The 21340-nt window shown below is 41.2% G+C and overlaps 1 protein-coding gene across 1 annotated transcript; it reads left to right on the top strand.

Annotated features, from left to right (window-relative positions):
- Window positions 1-19842, top strand: smo (smoothened, frizzled class receptor). Its single transcript, XM_083757956.1, has 12 exons — window positions 1-736; window positions 6200-6408; window positions 6999-7208; window positions 7819-7991; window positions 10516-10735; window positions 11450-11573; window positions 12143-12235; window positions 12363-12471; window positions 13151-13336; window positions 14309-14457; window positions 15216-15350; window positions 15865-19842. Exons 1-12 carry the CDS (start codon window positions 454-456, stop codon window positions 16506-16508), a joined length of 2535 nt encoding a protein of 844 aa, XP_083614082.1. The 5' UTR covers window positions 1-453; the 3' UTR covers window positions 16509-19842.
- The last annotated feature ends 1498 nt before the right edge of the window (window positions 19843-21340 follow it).

Below are 21340 nucleotides of genomic sequence, written 5' to 3'. Positions count from 1 at the left end.
GGGAGTAGACTAGAGTAGAACCTCGGCTCTTTATTTTCCCATCCAGCTTAAAAACATTGTAAAAAGGACTTAAGCTACTATTTAGTACGATAATCTTTCACAAACATTGTTTTTCCCCCGCTTGAAGTCGTGTTTTTGCAGCGAGTTCAATGTGGATCATGAAGGGATCATTTTTTGGGATCTTCTACGGCGGGGGATTCTTGTTTCAGAAACGCAAAATCAAAACGTTTCGGACCGTAGCGTGAAGAAAACTTTTGGACACTTTGTTGCAACAATGTCGCGTTTTGGAAATTGGAAACGGCTCGGAATTGGATACAATTAACGGATGAAGATGGATGTTCTAATACGTGTTTTAAGAAACATTAATATACAATAGACCTATTTATATATGTGTGTGTGTGTATGTTTAGGGGGGATTCCTAAAGTTAGCTCAAGTTGAATCTATAACCCAAGATGTCTTCCCAACATAGGGGCCCCGTTTTCTGCCCACTGCTTTATTATTATTGGGTCTGGGTTTGGATCTTGTGCTGTTTTTCGGGCTCATCTTCTCAGGCGGTTCTATCCACAAACGGGACGATCATATTTGACGACCTCTGCAAGAAATCGACGACCTGTGAGGTTCTAAAGTACAACACATGCCTGGGCTCTCCTCTGCCCTACACTCACACATCTCTGCTCCTGGCTGAGGATTCTACCACCCAGGACGAGGCTTTTGAGAAGTTGACCATGTGGTCTGGTAAGAGCTTTGATTTAATGTAATTATTCATAAAACTGCAGAGATAGAAGAAGTATAGAATACGTCTAGTGTCCTATAGCCATACTCACATTTTGTAGGCTACTTACACAACAATCATTATTATGATTGATTATTATGATAGCTTAAAGTTCGGCATTCAAAATTTACTCGAGTAAAAGTACAAACGCAATCGCAAATATATAGCAGATATACAAGCTCTGGGCTATTTTCAAATAAATAGGGCTGAAGTAACTAAAGCTTTCAAATAATTGTAGTGGAGTGAAAAGTATTTGACTTTGAGATGTAGTGGAGTAAAAGTAAAATTATTGGAAATACTACAATAAGATACAAATACCTCAACATTGTACTTAAGTGCAGTACTTGAGTAAATGTACTTACTTACTATATCCACCACTGGATTTATTAATTTAATTACAGCTTCTAAAACTGTAGGTACTGGCCTGTACTGGCATATGACTCTAAATTATATACATCTGTTTTTTGACAATTTTTTAATCTAGTCTTGATCCAAGACGAATGGTAATTTAGAATCTAGTCTTGATCCAAGACTAATAGTAATTTTAAATCTAGTCTTGATCCAAGACCAATAGTAATTTTGAATCTAGTCTTGATCCAAGGCTAATTCAAAAATGGATTTCCCAATAAAATCAAAATAAATCATCATGCTTTAATTGCTTTAGCCAGCTTAAATGTACACTTCGTAGACCCTTGGTCCCCTTATTCTCCCCTCAGATAGCCTACACAAACCATCCATATCTATATAATATATTGATTGATTGATTGATTGATTGATTGATTGAATATCAAAACTTTGCAAATATTACAGAGGTAAATGGTGCATTTATATAGTGCCTTTATTCCTGTACTTTACAATGAATGTGCATTACATTCACACACAAATTCATACACCATTGGCACAAAACCATGCATGCAAGGCACCAACCTGCTCATGATCAGGAGCAATTAGGGGTTCAGCGTCTTGCTCAAGGACACTTTGACACTAACTCTGGGGAAGAACTTCCCGAACTTGCAGCTGCTCTACCTCCTGAGCCACTGCTGTGGTACGATTTTAGATGCTAAAATGTATTAAATTCATCATGACATTTAAAGACAGAAATCATCAACTGAATGCCAGGGTTGATGATTTCACACACACACACACACACACACACACACACACACACACACACACACACACACACACACACACACACACACACACACACACACACACACACACACACACACACAGGGCTTAAAGTTATGAGGATCTCATAGGGGTCATTTAATGAGATCAGTGCAGATTTGCAAAAAAAAAGTCAGTCTTGGGATTGTTTTTGGCTTTAAGCCCTGCGCACACACACGCACACACACACACACACACACACACACTCTGGGGTTCCATTATTGGGCAGTTTTCTGTGAATGTAATGCTGTCTCTGCATGTGATGTGACAGACAAGACAGTGCACTGCTCATTTCATTTCATTCCTCATACAAAGATGCCATTGCCTGGTCCCGTATCTCCAATGGTCAAATAATCATTTGATTAAGAAATATAATATGCCTTTTGAATTCTTTCTGTATATCAGCAAAATGTAGATTGTTATGTTAGACATTGAGGGAAATTAAGATTGTCAGATTATTATTTTTATTTTTTTAAATAGCTGCTTATCAACTAACCGGTTAATCGACCGATAAGGTTATCAAAACTTATATATTAATGAATGAATGAATCGAAAATTCCCATCCCTAATATTATATATATATATATATATATATATATATATATATATATATATATATATATATATATAGTATGTTACGTGTTGTAAATAAACACTATATATACTATATATATAGTGTTTATGATTTACAACACGTAACATACAATAGGCTAAGCAAGGCCTGTTAATTCTTAGCAATGTGATGAAGTTAATTGGCATGATGAATCTGATGATGACCTGAAGTATTCCAAAGAGTTGGGGAAATTGTTTAAAGGTAACAGGAAGAAAAACCTCTAGTGACAAAAAAAACTCACACACAGGACAGGATGTAAATAGAAAGAGGAGGTATATCCATCCAGTTAGTGTGAGTCTTTCACATGAAAGAGGAGGTATATCCATCCAGTTAGTGTGAGTCTTTCACATGAAAGAGGAGGTATATCCATCCAGTTAGTGTGAGTCTTTCACATGTAATCACCTATGAATGGCCTGTCTTATCTCCAGCTGAGATCAACCTCTATTGATCCAGGTGTCATAACCCATTCTGACCTGAGATCAGATTCTAAAAATGTCTGTTTGAAAATGACAGTTTTCTGAAAAAGCTATTTTTCAAAAATAGCAGACCTACAAGCTCGTAGCTTGTAGATCTGCTATTTTTAAATAGCTAAAGCATAACGTAATGCTAACACCAAAAGGGGTTCCCACCTAAAATGGGATGGTGAATGTAAGGTAAAAAGAAGAACCAAACTAGCCTTGGATCGAGACTATGATTCATGTATCCCAATTTAAAATGTGTCTAGTTCACAGGATTAGAAATAATTTAGCACCCAAATATTTCAGTAACTATTTTGCAACGGTTAGTGATACTCACAGGCACTACACCAGAGGGAGCCCTACTGATTTTAAACCCTGCCTTTTTCATAATAATATGGGAAAAACATAATTCCTGTACTCGGCAGCAGTTCAGTGGAATGGCTTGCCTTCCAGCCTCAAGGTGACCAGTTCCTTTGATATTTTTAAATCCACATTAAAAAGATGGTTGGCCGAAAAGAAAAGAAATTCAGTTTTATTGGTCAGTTTATATGAATTTTGTCCTGTTTTTTGTTTTATGTTTGTTTTTTGCCTCCTGTTTTTGTCGGTATTGTACTGTTATTGTCTGTTGCTCCCCTTCCCTTTCCCCAAGAGGACCACAATGGAAACAAGCCTAACAGCTTTCTTGTGAATTTATCCTTTTGAAATATATTTTCAATAAAGTATTCAATCAATCAATCAATGTATTTACTCGATTATATACATGATTTGTCTGTCTTATCAATCTTAAGTAAAAATACATATACAATAAAAGTACTGAGTTACTGGCCTGCTCCTAGGACCTAGATGATCTAGATTCTAGGATTTCTGAGGAATTGAACATAAATAATGTACTACTACTATCAATCAATTAAAAATGTACAGTAAATATGTGGATTAATATCCATTGCCAGTGGATGTATGAATATGTGTCAGTCTAACATAATAGGCTATAGGTTGTGGGTGGTGGATAATATACTGTATGGACGGAGTATACTGCTGATAATGCCTAAAATGCTGGTATCGGCGAGTATGTCAGTCTATGCCATTCCGATACCACGTCATTCATCACACAACTTAATGTCATTCACATGTAGTAATCAATTATTTTGTATTTTGAATGCTTCAGTTGATGTTGTTCTGTTCTATTCTATTCTATTCTGTTCTATATATATATATATAGCCATAGAGTAGAATCGGCTCAACGGTCGTCCTAAATATTTTTACTTTTAACATCTTACTAAGCTGGGATGACCAGATCTTATGCATGTCATTGCAGGCTGACCAGGCCATACCCTTCCTAGTTTGAAAGTCATTTTGGGAATAAGATAAATATGAACCCAAATACTTGTAGTCATCAACCTGTTTCAGAGGAGTGTTGTTGAGTGTTTATATAATGTGGTTATTGTTGGATTTGCATATATTTACGTATTCAGTTATCGATTTTTGATTGGCCTACCGACCGTCTCCTTCTGTGACGCACGCGGGACTGCTTCACATCTAGTCATGTGTCGCATTCGCCTGCATGGATGGTGCCGGTGTCACAGTACCATTCTACAACAGGTCGTTAAGAGGAAGCAATCTGATTGGTTGAAACGGTTTCTAGCCGTTGATCAAACCACTACTGTTCACCACCTAATCAAAACAAATAATTCAGCCGCTCTGTTTTCCCAGAGCGCTAGCAAACTCGGTGGCTAGGCTAGCTAGTTTCTTTGGACATTTGTGGTCGTAGTGACTACATCTGTCATTAAAAAAAAAAATTCTTTCAGTGATTTTCTTTGTTTTAAGGGTAACTGTTGTAGAATTGCAATATTACACTTGAGGGTGTTGTTAAACGTGATTATTGCCACTTCAGTGATGCTTGCGGAACTCGACTTCGTCTCGTTCCTGACCGCATCCCTGTCGTGGCAATAATCACGTTAAACAACACCCTCTCGTGTAATATTGCTTAAGTAAATGATGATGGCCCCCTCGTGACTTTCTCTACTTGCGGGACTCTGGATACGAGGATTTACTATTCTGTCCATATCAGGTTGCAACTCGAACAGGCAACTCGTTCGACATGGCAACTCTCGTGGCTCAAGTTTGCTTGAGACAGCGCCCCTCCGTCGTGGTCTAAAACTATAGGCCTACTTTATTGGCCAAAAAAAAGTAGGCCGGTTGTTGGAAAATGAGTGGCAGCAGTGGGATTCGAACCCAGGAGGTGTGGAGTCTAATGATTAACGAGGCACACTATCAAGCTGGCTGCCATAAAGGGGTTCTCTAGCTGTATTAGAATGTGAGAATGCCCTGCCCGGCTGGGCGACCTAATAAGGGGGTGGGTTTTTACGCAACTGTATTGCCGTTTTGAATGACACCATGAGCTAAAGCGCTGGGATTTCTTTCAAAATAGAAGCTTTTACTCTGAAAGCTTTTATGGTGGCTTCCGTTCCGTACAAAAACCGGGAGGCATAATGTTGCTTGCTTACCGTACTATGATTACGATCGAGTCTCTCTAGAAGTGTTAATATTCCGGGCGAGAGCCTTTCTTTCTGATCGCTGTACAGGGAAGCATTGCAGAAGTATAGGCCAACCCAAAAAAAGAGAAAAGAATCAGATTTATTTCTTCTCTGTTTGATATCAATGAAACAGCGCTAGGACGTGAACACACGTCGTCGCAATCAGTCGGTTGGATTAGTTATGACGTTTCCACACGTCATACGGTCTGAATGTGTTAATTGTTAAGGCCCAGGCAAATGTTTGACCCTCGCTTTAAAATAACCATGGTACATGAATGGACAGAGACTTAAACAAGTCTACGTATTATATAAATATTGCATATTTATAATATTTCTTTACTTATAAATGGATAAAGTAGTTAAGATTATCGTGATGCTATATTAACTACATTTGCTGGGGACCCCTGGAGCCCGGACCCCACCAGAGAACCAATGGTGTAATGTGTGTGTTTGTGTGCGTGCGTGCGACATGGACAAAATCAAATATCACAATGTTTCCGAAATATTCAAAGACAACAAAAATAGTCAACAATTACAGACTTTCAACAGTGTGTGGATGAATATTATGTACAATCTTTCAACGCTCAATGAATGAATAAAGACAGTTTAAAAATGGTACTGACTGTACATTGATTTGTCTGTTCCATCCAGGCTTGCGGAACGCCCCTCGCTGCTGGTCGGTCATCCAGCCTCTGCTGTGTGCCGTCTACATGCCCAAGTGTGATGGTGGGCGTGTGGAGCTGCCCAGCCAGAGCCTATGCATGGCCACCAGGGGGCCCTGCAGCATCGTTGACCAGGAAAGAGGCTGGCCCAATTTCCTCAAGTGCGACGACAAGGACAAGTTCCCCATGGGCTGCTCGGTAACGGCATGCACTTTGACTTTGACCTCTTTATTGATAATAATACGCATACATTACATTGTCACACCGTTATCAAAACGATAGCCGTAAAAAAAAGCCTGCGGCTTATTTCCATTCAATTTCTTTCATATGCACACATAGACGCATCAAAAGTGCATTTTGAGCTTGTAGATCTGCTACTTTTGCTATTTTTGAATCCTGAAATGTAATAGTTTTGGATATGAGGTGTCCACCTGACAGAGCCTCTCGTGGCTCAAGTCCGCTCGCCTCCATCGTCTAAACGTTTCACGTTTTAGGATTGAGAACGGCACCATGCAGTTCCAGTCAAACATTGGACGATTGGTCACATTTGGTCACAGTGTTGGTTCAATAAAAAAAGGTAAAGACCTTTCACATTTTGCAGCACGTGTACACAGCTAAGCCCTGCGTCTCCGCAGTTCGTGTGAACTAGCAGTGATCTTTTTACTGACATGTTTGCACTCTGGCGAAAATACCTTTCACTGTACTGTACAATAAATCTCATCTCATCTCATTTTAACCTGGTCAACTCATCCTCCTCATCTCATCTCTTCTCCTGTCCTCCGTGACAGAACGAGGTCCAGAAGTTGAAGTTCAACATGTCGGGTCAGTGCGAGGCCCCCCTGGTGAAGACGGACATCAAGTCCAGCTGGTACAAGGACGTGGAGGGCTGCGGGATCCAGTGTGACAACCCTCTGTTCACTGTGGAGGAGCACTCCGACATGCACGCCTACATCGCATACTTTGGTTCCATCACCCTCCTCTGCACCTTCTTCACTCTGGTGAGTTTCAGTATTAGGGCTATGTCACCGTTTACGTGACGATGAATCGCCACACAAATAATGGCAATTAAAGTAGCACTATGTATGCTTTCTGTATGTCCCTGTCTATTTCTGTTCATGAAAAATGAATAAAATGTAAGTTGAAAACAAAAAAAAAGTAGCACTATGTAACTTTCCACTTCTGCCCAGGAATTTTAACCTGGATTCCTGCTCAGGTGCTGACATTTTTTACTAATAGAGCCAGCCTTCTTGCTCGGGGGATGAATTGAATCTTGACCATCAGGTCAAAATTCGTGTCAAATCCTGTGTCTAGGTGAGACATGACCTTAGACACGATCTAAATGTCTCGAGAGCAGAGAGACAAAATCCAACAACCAAAACATTACATTTTATTAATACAAAAAAGTGACATAGTGCTGCTTTAACTTACTTACATAATGCGTTTCTGTCTGTCTGTGTGTGTGTGTGTGTGTGTGTGTGTGTGTGTGTGTGTGTGTGTGTGTGTGTGTGTGTGTGTGTGTGTGTGTGTGTGTGTGTGTTGACCTGTTCAGTACTGTATCTTTTTTTTGTCTCTCTCCGTCTTCATCTTCTCCGTCTCTTGTGTTCGAAGGCCACGTTTCTTGCAGACTGGAAGAACTCCAACCGCTACCCGGCCGTCATTCTGTTCTACATCAACGCCTGTTTCTTTGTGGGAAGTATCGGCTGGTTGGCCCAGTTCCTGGACGGAGCACGCAAGGAGATCGTCTGCAAGAGTGACAACACCATGCGCCTGGGAGAGCCCTCGTAAGTGAGCGAGCAAAACAACACGGGTGATGAGGTTCAGGCCATATCGTTGCTGACTGTCGGGCAGAAACCTCTCATCTTTTTTTTGTAAATTAACGCCCCATACTTAATCATACTACAGCACCACACAAACTCACTCAAAGCGCGTCACTTCACTTGATACTTGTGACGCCATAGTATGAGCAAGTAGGGCATTAATCTATGAAAAAACACAAAAAGTTAAAGATGGAGTGCAGTGATTTTTGTGTTTATGAGGTGACAATACTTCATTAGACCCCTTGGTGTGGTTATGTGCAATGATGTCTTCCCTTTGTATTTAGGGTTCCTTCCTGGAGGCTGAAACCTTGACAGTCAAACGTGCCAATGAAAAAAAAAACAGTGAAATACCCTATTGTCCTGAATATATGTTTTTTTTCACAAAAATGAGTCTTGAAAAATGGTGGTCATCTTATAATCAGAGTCGTCTTATATTCGGGACAATACGGTAATGACATCACAATATCATCCCCTCTCCTAACCCCTCCACCTTTATCATACAACAATAGCTGTGGCTTCAGTTCAGGTGGATCACCACCCATCACCACCACCCACCAGGCAAACCAGGCATACTTAATGAACTGGTGGGCGAGTGGCCAAGGCTCCAAAAAGTGACAGAATCCACCATTACCATTTGAGTGTTTTATTCTTCCCCGATGCAGCCGTATTTACAGTGGAAGACTTAACACTTAAAACACTGAAGACTAAACTCACAAAAAGACAGATGAAACTTAGCTTGACAGCAAATTAGGAAACAAAAACCCAGAACTTATTAAACTGTATGAGGTCAAAAACCCTTCCAAAAAGGGACCCCTAGCAGATCTCCATGGGAGTTACCTGCTTGTTGCCCAAGCACATACTGAACCTCGGCATCCTGCAGCCTCCCCTTTATACTAGCTGAGACCATACCAAGAACACAGAATTAATTGGTAACCACTTAACTCAAATAAGGCAAACCATGGCCCATGAGTTGATTTACACAATTATACGGTTTTACTAAACCTATTCCAAATACATTTCAGGCACCAAATCATTGACATAAGAGAACATATAACACAAGAGCTCTTGAAACATAAGACAGACACCCCTCCTGCTCTATAGCACTTGGTACCTTCCCCCACTCAATCAAGAGGATCACCAGTACTGCAGGAGAGCCAGGTGCCACACAATCATTAAACACAATACCCAATCAACAGGAATGCTGTTAAAACCCATGCACCATCTTTGTGTCATTTTATAATTCATGTTTGTGCAAATAATAAAATAAGAACAACATGCAACACTAATGTTCAGTCACAGTCCTCCCCACCGGCTTGCTGTTAAATGGAAGCAGCTGTGTAGTAGTATATGCCTGTTTGTTCCTCTTTAGTCTATAGGGCACGGGCTGCCCCGTGACAGGCGTGTTCACATAAAAACGTAATTTTAACAAATACTGTACACCTTTTTGAAAAAATAGATCCCCCAGGATGAAGTTACTAATATTGCTCTGGAGAGGGAAATCTAGAGCTCTCTGCTAGAGCTGTTGCCCCCGCGACCCGAGTACGGTCAAGCGGTTGAAGATGGATGGATAATAGTAATTGAGACAAAAGTTTAAAATAACGTATCACAATGTTAAAGTTTTGTCTCAATTACTAGCTCATGTCCACTCAGACCGCCGCTTGCCTCTCAGATTCTATGATCGTGCAAACGTCTGCTTGAGCAGAAACATGTTTGCTCTGGTTTGAGGAGAGGTTTCTTGTGTGAGGAGATCCGTGGCAACCCGCATCATTACGACTGATTAAAAGCCCATAAAGACAACCCAATGTGCTTAGATTAGAGTGTCTGCAGGCAGAAGTAGCCTCTCCGACAAGTTTGTCTCGTATGTGGAGCGCATGTGCTTCTGCAAACACCAAATGCTAGTATAAACTACATACGCGGACATACGCAGACCCTCGTGGTAGCGTGGACAAGGCGAGTGTAATCGTGATTTTAGATAGTTTGGATCCATTGTTTTGCATCATTCAATTGTTGATTGGGCCATGCAAAGTGGTGTTTCCATAATGTCTTCAATACCACTTTCAGCTGTCTGTCTGATCTGTCTGTCATTTGGGCCTGGGCCTTGGAGGGGTTCCATATTTCGGGGTGTGCAGGGTTGAGGGGAAGAGGGGGTGGGAGGGTATTCTTTTCATAGACACTTAAAGTATATGAATGTCTTCCCAAAACACGCCTAGTAGTTACTAAGGGTTTTGCCATCCAAGCACCTAGGCTATGCCTAGGGCCCTAGGCTAAAGCCCTACCCATGGCAAGCAAGGAAATTGTTGTGCAGCACTTTGTAACTCCTGTTTGGAAAAGTTCTGTTATTTCTGAGGGGCGCTAGCCTTCCAACGTCTGGCTTTGTGTGTTCCGCCCCGTGACACCTTTGTGTGACGTCATTTGGTTCAATAAAAGGTGCCCCTCACTTAACATGAATGTGACTTTTGTCTCGTCGGTTTCTCTTGTCCTCTGGCAGGTCCTCGGAGACGCTGTCCTGTGTCACCATCTTCATCATCGTCTACTACTCCTTGATGTCGGGGGTGATCTGGTTCGTCATGCTGACCTACGCCTGGCACACGTCCTTCAAGGCCCTGGGCACCACCCACCAGCCCCTGTCTGGACGGACCTCCTACTTCCACATGGTCACCTGGTCCATCCCCTTTGTCCTCACCGTGGCCATCCTGGCCCTCGCAGAGGTACGTTTCCCAGCACTGATTCCTAAAAACAGTGGGTCGTCGAGACTCCAATTGTGGGTCGCAGCGGATCAATGTTCGTGGGCCGTGAGTTGTGTTTCCTAAATGTTTATTATTATATTATTATATGAATTATTATTTCTGAAAGATTTTCTAAAGGTTTCCACAATTCACACATTTTTATGAGTTGAAAACAAATTGAATTTGAATAAATTCATGAATGAACAAAAAAATGATCAAAGAAATTCCCTAAATTTAAAAATGTAATGCAGTGAAAATAGCAGACCTAAAAGCTTGCAACATGGCGCAAATCGCATTGAGAGCTTGTATACTGACTATTTTCGGTTATTATTATTAAGATGATTGAATTTGAAGTGCTCCATCTAAAGTAGCAATATGTTCAGAAGCATCCTCCATAAAACCTTAATGTTCTCGGATATTTCATTTTAGCAAAGGTTAAAGCCTCAATCTGTGATTTATTCAACTGGTTGGCAGTACAGTATGGAGAACAGCAGGAACAATATTACTTCTAAAACATCATAAATGTATATATTGTGATCATTGTATCGCTACTGTGGTTGCATAAAATGTATATATGGTTGCATATATTCACGCTGTTTCACAAAGTGCACATTATTAGGACTTGGCCATAAAAGATTCTTCAGTCTAGTCGTGAGATTTTATTCTGCTTTAACCCACGTGTGTTCGCCTGTGTAGGTGGATGGAGACTCAGTGAGTGGGATTTGTTTCGTCGGTTACAAGAACTATCACTACCGGGCCGGGTTTGTTCTGGCTCCCATCGGGGTGGTGCTGCTTGTCGGTGGCTACTTCCTCATCCGAGGTGAGTAACTGACTGACAATCCTTACTTAAACTTTAAAATGTATTGTCACCTCACAAGTTTACAGGTGTAAAAGTGTGAGCGGGTGAAATTATTTTCAGTACAAGCTCCCAACTTACACAGACAAATCCACGCAGGCTGCCCGTGGCGCAATCATAGCTGCGGTGTCAAATTAAGCGCTGCTTACAGCTGGCCTACAGGGCACGCCTCTATGGACAAATACATACGAGACAAATGACACATGTAATGTAGACCCTTAAAGAGTGTTGCACTGGTACATAGACATGTAAACAGTTAGTTTCAGATTGTTACAGTAGGAGGTTGGTTAGCAGTGGGTGAATTTCTTCCCTCTTCAGATTTCCTAAGGTTTTGGTATTGGTTTGTGCATATTGAGGTACTCAACTTTAATGTGCATTTTTACTACTTTTACTATACTACTAATAAAGGTTAAAATGATATTGATGATGAAATGCAGAGAAATCAGCCTAGCTGACTCCTATGCCTACACGTGGAACAAGTGGAAGTCACTTGGAACCATAACACTGGTTATAATCTGCATTTGTGTTTTCAGGAGTGATGACTTTGTTCTCCATCAAGAGCAACCATCCTGGCCTTCTGAGTGAGAAGGCAGCCAGCAAGATCAACGAGACCATGTTGAGACTTGGTATGATTTATTAATCAATCATTTGAAAACACACCGCCCATGTCTTCTAATCATGTGTTTTTGTAGGTAATAGTTTAATTTGCTATGAAGAATGCAGTGTTTTAACATTCAGTTACCTTCTTGTCAGGTATATTTGGATTCCTGGCCTTCGGTTTTGTCTTCATCACATTCGGCTGTCATTTCTACGACTTCTTCAACCAGGCCGAATGGGAGAGAAGTTTCAGAGAATATGTATTGTGAGTCCTGACACCGTCTTAAATATTATAGATAAACTATATTATACTAATATCTTCTGCAATTTTGTGTTAAGAGGTTTGGTGTAGAGAGGAAAAGATATACTAAAGTACGTAGAGAGCCAAAGTTTACTAACACTGATGACAGTAGTGCTGTCAAACAAGTCTATGTGCTACTTTTGAAATCTATGGAAAAGTTTGATCTACAACACAATTTTATACAATATGTAGTGGGGGTCCCTGCTTCATCTCTCTCTCTCTGCTAAGGGGTCCTTGGCCTGGAAAAAACAAAGACCCCTGCTCTATTGTAACCCTGCTGTGTAGTTCCACATGTTACACACACAAAGACTCCCAAACACTGTCTGCACTGGAGCCCTCTTCAGCCCCAGTCTGTTGACATTGGTTGGATTTAATTTGACCTCATAAATGTCAACCTCTCCTTCCTGCTCCAACCAGTAAAAAGACTTATTTATTCATCAAAACCTGCATAATAAACCTCATACTGAGCTCAGAGTGAGAGTGAGGGCTATGTTACACATGGTTCACACTAATCAGTACACTGATTACAAATTAATTTTGAACAACACAACCTGATTTCAAATTAATTTATGAACAACGGGTCCTGATTTTGAATTCGTTTGGAACGACAGGCCCTGATTTTGAATTTGCTTTGAACAAACAGGTGCGAGGCCAATGTAACGATCGCCTCCCAGACCAACAAGCCGATCCCAGAATGCACCATCAAGAACCGGCCCAGCCTGATGGTGGAGAAGATCAACCTGTTCTCCATGTTCGGGACGGGCATCGCCATGAGCACCTGGGTGTGGACCAAAGCCACCATCCTCATCTGGAAACGTACCTGGTGCAGGTCAGAAGGACACCATACTAAACATGTTGCAGCAAGCATTAGCAAAATGCTTCTGTAGAGTTATTGAGTGGTGCAGCCGCTCCAATGCAACAGTGCTAATGATAATGTTATACTGTATGGATGGACAGTCCATCCATATAGCGTTTCTTCTTTTCTGACCACCGAACCCATTAGTTGATGCTGACGCTGCTGCCATGGTAATCGGAGGCAGAGATGTCTTTCCTCAATCAGACGATTAGCTTTTATTTCCCAACAGAAACATAATAATCCAGCAGCAGCAGAGCAACTTCAAAACAAAAACCTGTGTGGACGGTGCCGGCATCCCAGCCAATCACAGAGGCTGATGTTGATGTGCCCTAGAACTCTCCCTATGATTGGCCACTGTCTATTACTAATCTTCCGTTCAAATAATATTATATTTGGAGCAGCATTCATGCATTTTGAATATCCACACAAGAACATTTAAACACGGATCTAAACCCGAACTGGACATCCATTTACGCCAAAATGTTGCTTCACATTAACAGTTTAAGTGCTCAAGATGTATGCACATGTCTTCATAATTACACCTGTAGAAGGCTCAGGATGTGTGGGGACGTCATAGGGTCTTTTTTTAATGATATAAAACCGGATCGCTGAAATGTATTTTTGACAGGGCCGTTGCTAGGCAAGGTGTTATCCCATTCTGACCGGGCAGCCATTTTGGTGTCAGCATCATGTTATGCTTTAGCTATTTAAAAATAGCAGATCTACAAGCTCATATCGCGCCACCGAGTGGCGCGATACGAGCTTGTAGGTCTGCTATTTTTGAAAAATCGAAGAACGACTGACATTTTTTAAAATCTGATCTCAGGTCAGAATGGGTTCATCAGACCAGTGTGTGTCCAGTCGGAAACCTCGCATGAATCTGATCTCAGGTCAGAATGGGTTATTACCCGATTGATTGGGTTTTCGTGTGGTCCCTTATCGCAGGGTCATTGGCCGCAGTGACGATGAGCCCAAGAGGATTAAGAAAAGCAAGATGATCGCCAAAGCCTTCTCCAAGCGCAAGGAGCTGCACAAAGACCCCGAGAAGGAGCTGTCCTTCAGCATGCACACCGTGTCGCACGACGGACCCGTGGGTGAGTGGATATGAGCTTGCATGTAAGGTCCAGTGGTGGAACAAGCACTCAATTGTTTTGCTGAAGTAACAGTATCAATACTGCAATATGAATGTTTAAATGCACTTGAGTAAAGTATTGGCATCAACACACAATAACATCATGTACATAAAGTAAGTACTCATTGTGCAGACTGTCCCGTGTCAAGTGTATAAAAAAAATATATATTAATGTCTAACTCATGTTGATGGGATGTAATGGTGATGTAAAAAAACGGTGTCAAAACAAACATTAAATTCTCTTTATTGTTAATGGCATTTAATGTTTGTGTTAGGGACAAGATGACCTACATTTTCCCTTCATTGTCAACATAAAAACAACATTGAACATTGATCAACATTGAACTAATAATCAGACCTGTCTGAAGTGAGTGGTGCAACAGCACCCACTGTTGGTACCCTAAACATACATAGGGACATAGGGATACAGCGACGACAAATCTGGGCATTGGAGTGGCTGCACCCTATGGTTGCACCACTCAAAAAAGTATCTTCAGTTATTTGATCAATGGTAAACAATAGCTCCACCTTGTGGTCAGAAATTGTAATGCAACTATTACGTCCTATAAAGTTCCCTCATTACTGTTCCACTGTAGTGTTGTTGTTGTCTATCAGTAACTGTGTATACTGTATTAACTGTACACTTTACAACAAATTACTCTTCAGTGTTTCTAAATGGGCTTTCCTGTGGCCTGCCTCTGTTTATTTTTTCATTTGTAGCTGGAATAAATTTTGACCTAAACGAGCCTTCCAACGACATGTCGTCAGCCTGGGCGCAGCATGTGACCAAGATGGTGGCCAGGCGAGGCGCCATCCTGCCACAGGACATCTCTGTCACTCCTACTGGAACCCCGGGTGAGAAGAACGTTCACTGCCATCCACTGCACTCCCCTGGCATCCATTTTGCTCTTACGTTAACTCCCAAGAGCAAAATGTTCCACCGTGTGTTTGGTCATATTTGTCTCTGAAATGTCTCTGTCCGCCAAGTATGCCCTATAAAGAGGCCAAAGACAAAATATGGACCCCGGCCTGTCACAATTATTACATAATCACCTACTTGCAATTATTGTAGATAATTGCAATTATTTTTGCATTATTTTCCATGTCGAGAAATGTCCATCTTGAAACATTTTCAGAAATAGTGGAAATAGCAGATCTACAAGCTCACAACGCGTCGCATTGGCCATTTGTTTGTGTATTGATTTTTTTTGTGTCATATCTGCCCTGCCTAAAAGCCACACAATCACAATTATATATGCATGACAATGAATTGTCAAGTAAAATGTCATAATCGTGACAGCCTTCGTGCAGCCATCGTGCAGACCCATCGCTCTTTTATTTTATTTTAATTCTCTTATTCTTCTGACAGTGCCGCCCCCAGAGGAGCGGAACAAGCTCTGGATGGTGGAGGCCGAGATATCGCCGGAGATGATCAAGAGGAAGAAGAAGAAGAAGAAGAGAAAGAAGGAACATGCGCGCCCCACCTTGACGGAGGAGGGAGTGGACCACCAGGGATACCGGCGCCGCGAGTTTGGGCCCCCCAGCTCCGTGCCCCGTCTGCCCAAACTCCCCTGCCACCCTAGCCTGGTGGCCAGCCTCTGGGAACAACAACAGCAGCAGTTGGAGCAGGACAACCTGCCGGGGTCCTACACGGATCCCCGACCCCCCGCGCATCCCCCCTCCTATCAGCAGGGCTTCCCCTACGCGCCTCCTCGCCAGAGCCGTCCGAAGCACCACCTCCAGGACCTCCCCGGCGCCCTGTCCAACCCCCTGACCTTCAGTGATCGTCCAGAGGACCTGGGCCTGGGACCTCGGTGTCGACCCTTAGCGCCCGGCCCGTCCTGGCAGCCCGGCTCGTCGTTCCTCTACCCCGGGGAGCCTGAGCCCACCGCCGGGGGCTCTGGGTCAGGGGGGAGGGTGGTCCGTGTTGGCCAAAGGGTCGGGTTCGGTCCCATCCACTCCAGGACCAATCTGATGGAGGCACAGCTAATGGACGCCGACTCAGACTTCTAAAGATATTTTTGATGGCATTTCTGCCTTCATTGATAGTACACAGTAGAGAGAGAGACAGGAAACGGGGAGAAAGACAGCGAGTGACACACAGAAATCGCTCGGGAATCGAACCTGCAACCTGCTGTCAGGCTGCATTAGAGCCTACATATGGCCTAGCGTCAACCGCTATGGCAGTGATGCCCCATGACATATTTTATATGACTTTTAAGAGACGGATTTATGGATTTATTGACCTGTAAGCTATAAAAGAAAAAGTGCTGGATACTTACACAGCGTTTCCCGTAGCGCCCAAACGGTCAAGATGGAACCAAGATTGGTCATTATGTTCTTTCTTTAGCTTTTTTTTAAGGGAAGAGCTTAAAGGAAAGGTTTATTATTATCATATTGTAAATATCTTCACAAAAAAATATATTTTTTAATATTCTGTCATTGTCCAAAATAACATTTCATAGACAAAGTAACTCCACGATGACAAAAAACAAACAAGGCAGCTAAAGTCCTCTTGGCGTAAGAAATTACTAATTAGTCATCTTGCAAGTCCTTTTTTCTAATATGGTTATTGTCTATAATATAGACAAAGTGTTAGCAAACTGTAAATAAAGTTATTTACAGTTTGCTAACACCACAGACAGTGGTGTACGATTTCACAACAAATGATTCACTCATGATTTGTTTCAACATTTCATCACCATATCAACAATTATGCATTTACCTCGCAAAGTAATTTCTGTAATTTCATTAGTTCATCATGAATCCATCAGCCACCGTTATGCAACTCGTTTGACTTCTTCAGTCATCTGACTGACACCTACTCTACACTTTTCTACAGTAGACTACTTTAGCAGGTCGACTTGACACAATGAACCGTCACTATTGATATGCATTTAAGGTTGGTCATTCCTGTTGTTTTAAGCTGTGACACTCGATCGGCAGATTTTGTAAGCGAGGTACGAAAGCTGAATGGCTGTGCAGACTTGCGTGCATCTTTGAACTACCAGGGCTGTGCCCTGGACAGCCCTACCATCAGCTCACCCCTGCCAATGGGGGGGGGGGGGGGGCTCGTGTCCGCTCAAGTGTGCTATTTAGTGCTTTGAATTTCTCAGGGGTGCCTGAGCAATCTTGAACCCACTAAGTCGACGTCTCTGCCTGCAAGTTAGATCTGTTCTTTTTTGGCAATGACAAAATTATGGTTATAGAACTTGCAAACGGAGACATAGTGTATTCTATTGGCGTATGGCTATTTTATATTCGTCCAGAGATGTCGTTTCTGCCGGCCAGTCGTTCAATATAGAGCACTAATGAGCCTTTTCTCATTTGTCGAATACGGATTGCTGAATCAACCCATTTCTGGAGTTTTGGAATTGAAACATCTGTAAAAGGTTTCAGATGGACACAAATCTATTCTTGTTGCCACCATTTAGCCTTTAGGTACTATAGCCATATTTTAGGGTTGGAGGGTATGGACAAAAATATATAGAATTTTCCAAAATATCACACCACACTGCGAAACATGTTTGACTTAAGTGATTAAAACCAGGAAAAGTCAACACTAATATGTCATATCACAATATTACGATATATAATAAGTCACAGATGATATCTAGTCTCATATTACTATATTGATATGTCGATTGCTCAGCCTTCTATTCATAGGAATAGTGTGTGTGTGTGTGTGTGTGTGTGTGTGCGTGTGTGTGTGTGAGAGAAAGAAAAACTAAACAAAATATATATATAAAAAATAAATTTGAGCAAATGAAGTAGTACACGGTAAGAGTGACATGATTTTAAGCTAGTTATTGTATTCATCCTGTACACTCCTGTCTGGGGCAGTCATGCAACCTATTGTACTTGCAGAGTAAAATAAAATAAAAAATATATATATTATACATACACTCACACACACTATATTTTTAGGATGAAATAGATGCGAATGACATCTTGTATTTTCATTCCCTTGCTTTTTAAACAGGATTATCTTTTATGTCAGTGTTTCCATTTTATTTTTATTCTGTTGTATATATTTAAGATTCTGTCCTAGAGAAACTTACCGTTACTGTCGGGTAGAAACCTTGTATATCTTTCAACTTTGTATGTGTTTTTCTGTAAATTAATGCAGTGTTGCAGAAAAAAATAGTAATGGCAGCTTTACAAGCTCACAATAGGTCTAGTAGTGAGCTTGTAGATCGGTTATATTCTGTTATATTTAGAAAATGTTTTGGACGTAGTTTCCACCTGGCAGTGATATGTTGTCCTTAGGTATCTCACTACCTGTATATATTGTGTGTGTGTGTGCGCTCATGTGCTCGTTTGTATTAATTTGTACTGTGTTGTGTATAAATTCACATCTAAAAGGTCAACCAGTTAACCACACTCTTTAATACTGTAGTGGTTCTTTCAAGGACTAGGGCAGTGCCGATGATTGGTCAATACCGATGTTGTCCCATTTAGGCCTGACCTCAAAATGAAAAAAAATCTTCTAAATCCTCCAGTTTTCTGAAATAAATATTTTCACAGGTTTTTCAAAAATAGCAGACCTACAAGCTCGTAGCGCACCACTCAGTGGCGAGCTGAGCTTGTAGATCTGCTATTTTTCAATAGCTAAACTATAACATGTTTAAAACACCAAAAGGCCCAAAATGGGTTAAGGAGAAAATGTTTATTTCCAAGATTATTCACAAAGCGACACGTTGTGACTGAGCTTGTAGATGGGCTATTCTCCAGTAAAAGTAAATAAAGACACCTTACAAATAAGTACAGTACTTGAGTAAATGTACTTACTTTCCACCAGCACAGTCATAATGAATAGTTTTTTCCGGATCGGGTACATTGCTAATCACCGGTCAAGTCATTTGAAGTGAAAATCGGTGGCCGACTGATCGAGCACCCCCATGGTGCTGTATGTTAGGCCACATAACCCATAACTCTGAATGTACAAATGGAACCACACCTGTAACTATCTGGTTCCCAGCTATCAGTTATTTCCCACTCACATCTACATGCTTACGACATGTCAACATGTGAGCCTGTAGATCTGCGATTTTCACTATATGAAATATAGGGCTGAAGTGGTTAATTCAATGTAGGGCCTACCTTTTCCCTTCCTAGAAATGTCAAAAATACAATAATTTCTCTTTGAATTGCATAGTAAAAGTCCCTAAATATCAAAAAATACAAATACTCAAGTAAAGTAGGCTACATTAGGCCTGCTCAAGTACCACCACCACTTTTTAGTTCCATTAGTGAAACAAAACCCTTGTATCTCCCGTCGTTTCTCCTTAAACTTGTGCAGGCTGCACAGCTGTATTTTTGTATATAAATAAAAAGTTAAGATATATTTTGTGTTTCTTCATTTAATTACTAGACGATACTTTAGAATAATGCAAGTTGGGAACAATGACAATCTGAATACATACCCCACCCCATGATGTTGGCTTACGTTTATCCATGCGTAGCAGTTTTTGTATTGACTTGTGCCTTAGTTTGAAATGTACCCAGTCTACATACCTTGAAGACAATTTTTGAGTGGTGCAACCACTCCTACAACCAGCTTGCAACCTGTTTGTGTGTCTGTGTGAGCATGACCTGTTTGTGTGTCTGTGTGAGCATGAGTATGTGACTTAATAGCAGTAGGGGGCGCCAGAAACAGTGAGAGGGGTAGTGACTAATGAGTGAGAGAGAGAGAGAGAGAGAGAGGGGGGGGGGGGATTGCACCACTCAGTTCGCACGTGTGTGATTTTTAATCAACTAATAGCAAACATTGAGGGTTACAGCAAAGATTAGTGTCCCGTCGATTCTATATTTCAGGTGTTGTGGATGAGTCTGCTATATTTCAGGTTCTCTGGATGTCTGCCATATCTAAGGCACTCTGAATGTCTATATGCTATATTCCAGGTACTGTGAATGTCTATACGGTATATTTTCACAGTATTGGAAAACAAATGCCTATTGTAATAAGTGGGCCTAAACCACCCATTTTATGAATGTAACCTATAGACGCTTTGAGGAATGTATACAATAACATATGGCAATTATAGCGGAGACAATACTTTTTACGCATCACAAGTTGTTGGAACCCTCCAACAACTGTGTGTATGCCCTGGGGCGAAATTATAGTTTGCACCTATAGCCCAGCTCTGAGGTGGCATGTAGGAGTGGTTGGCATTTAATATCTCTACTGCACACTTCTCTGGACCTAACCACAACAATATCTCGTGTATTAGCCGTCAGGATGTAAAGGTGTCTCAGTTATCACAGAGTTGGAACATGGATGTACCCACCACACATTGTGAACATTACAACAATTAACCTCATTTGAGTTTTATCTCCAGTTTACGAGGCGATAAAACCTGGGAATGTACTGCCGAATGTGTCCAATCGGATAGGAAATCCAGGATTGTCCAGTTTTCCAGAACCAACTACAGCTTTGTACTTCCGATTAGACACTCGGCAGTAGTTCTTGTCCAGACTACATCAAAATGACTTGTCATGTAAAGGAGCAGAATCCCTCCACTGCATTTAATTCGGCAGATTTTGTATAATACAAAGATAGCTTTGTAGTGATACGGGACATTGAACAGTGGGATAATTGTGGGTTAAGAGAGTTCCACACCCTACTGTGTAGTTAATCATTAGTAGGAGCTAGTACTGTTGCCACACTAATATCAGAAAAGAGTCTGCCTTTTTAATGATATACAATTATACATGATCCCCATTTACCATCTATTTCAGTATAAAGTGGCACTCAAACAAAGGTATCCAAGGCAATCTAAAGTAAAAGTCCTTTATTAAAATATGGGATAAATTAAAATCTGAACATAAATTAGGTATACAAT

The sequence above is a fragment of the Protomyctophum parallelum genome (assembly GCF_964188405.1).
Source record: "Protomyctophum parallelum genome assembly, chromosome: 22".
NCBI lineage: Eukaryota > Metazoa > Chordata > Actinopteri > Myctophiformes > Myctophidae > Protomyctophum > Protomyctophum parallelum.
The sequence above is the reverse complement of the archived record's forward strand: the minus strand, read 5'-3'. Positions and strand labels throughout refer to the sequence as shown.

What these genes read in the sequence shown, in the direction of transcription:
- smo (XM_083757956.1), top strand. Translation starts at nt 454, where the DNA reads ATGTCTTCCCAACATAGGGGCCCCGTTTTCTGCCCACTGCTTTATTAT. An exon ending in AGTTTCAGAGAATATGTATT is followed by an intron (nt 12,472 to 13,150) that starts GTGAGTCCTGAC and finishes TTGAACAAACAG; the next exon opens with GTGCGAGGCCAATGTAACGA. An exon ending in GTCGCACGACGGACCCGTGG is followed by an intron (nt 14,458 to 15,215) that starts GTGAGTGGATAT and finishes TTTCATTTGTAG; the next exon opens with CTGGAATAAATTTTGACCTA.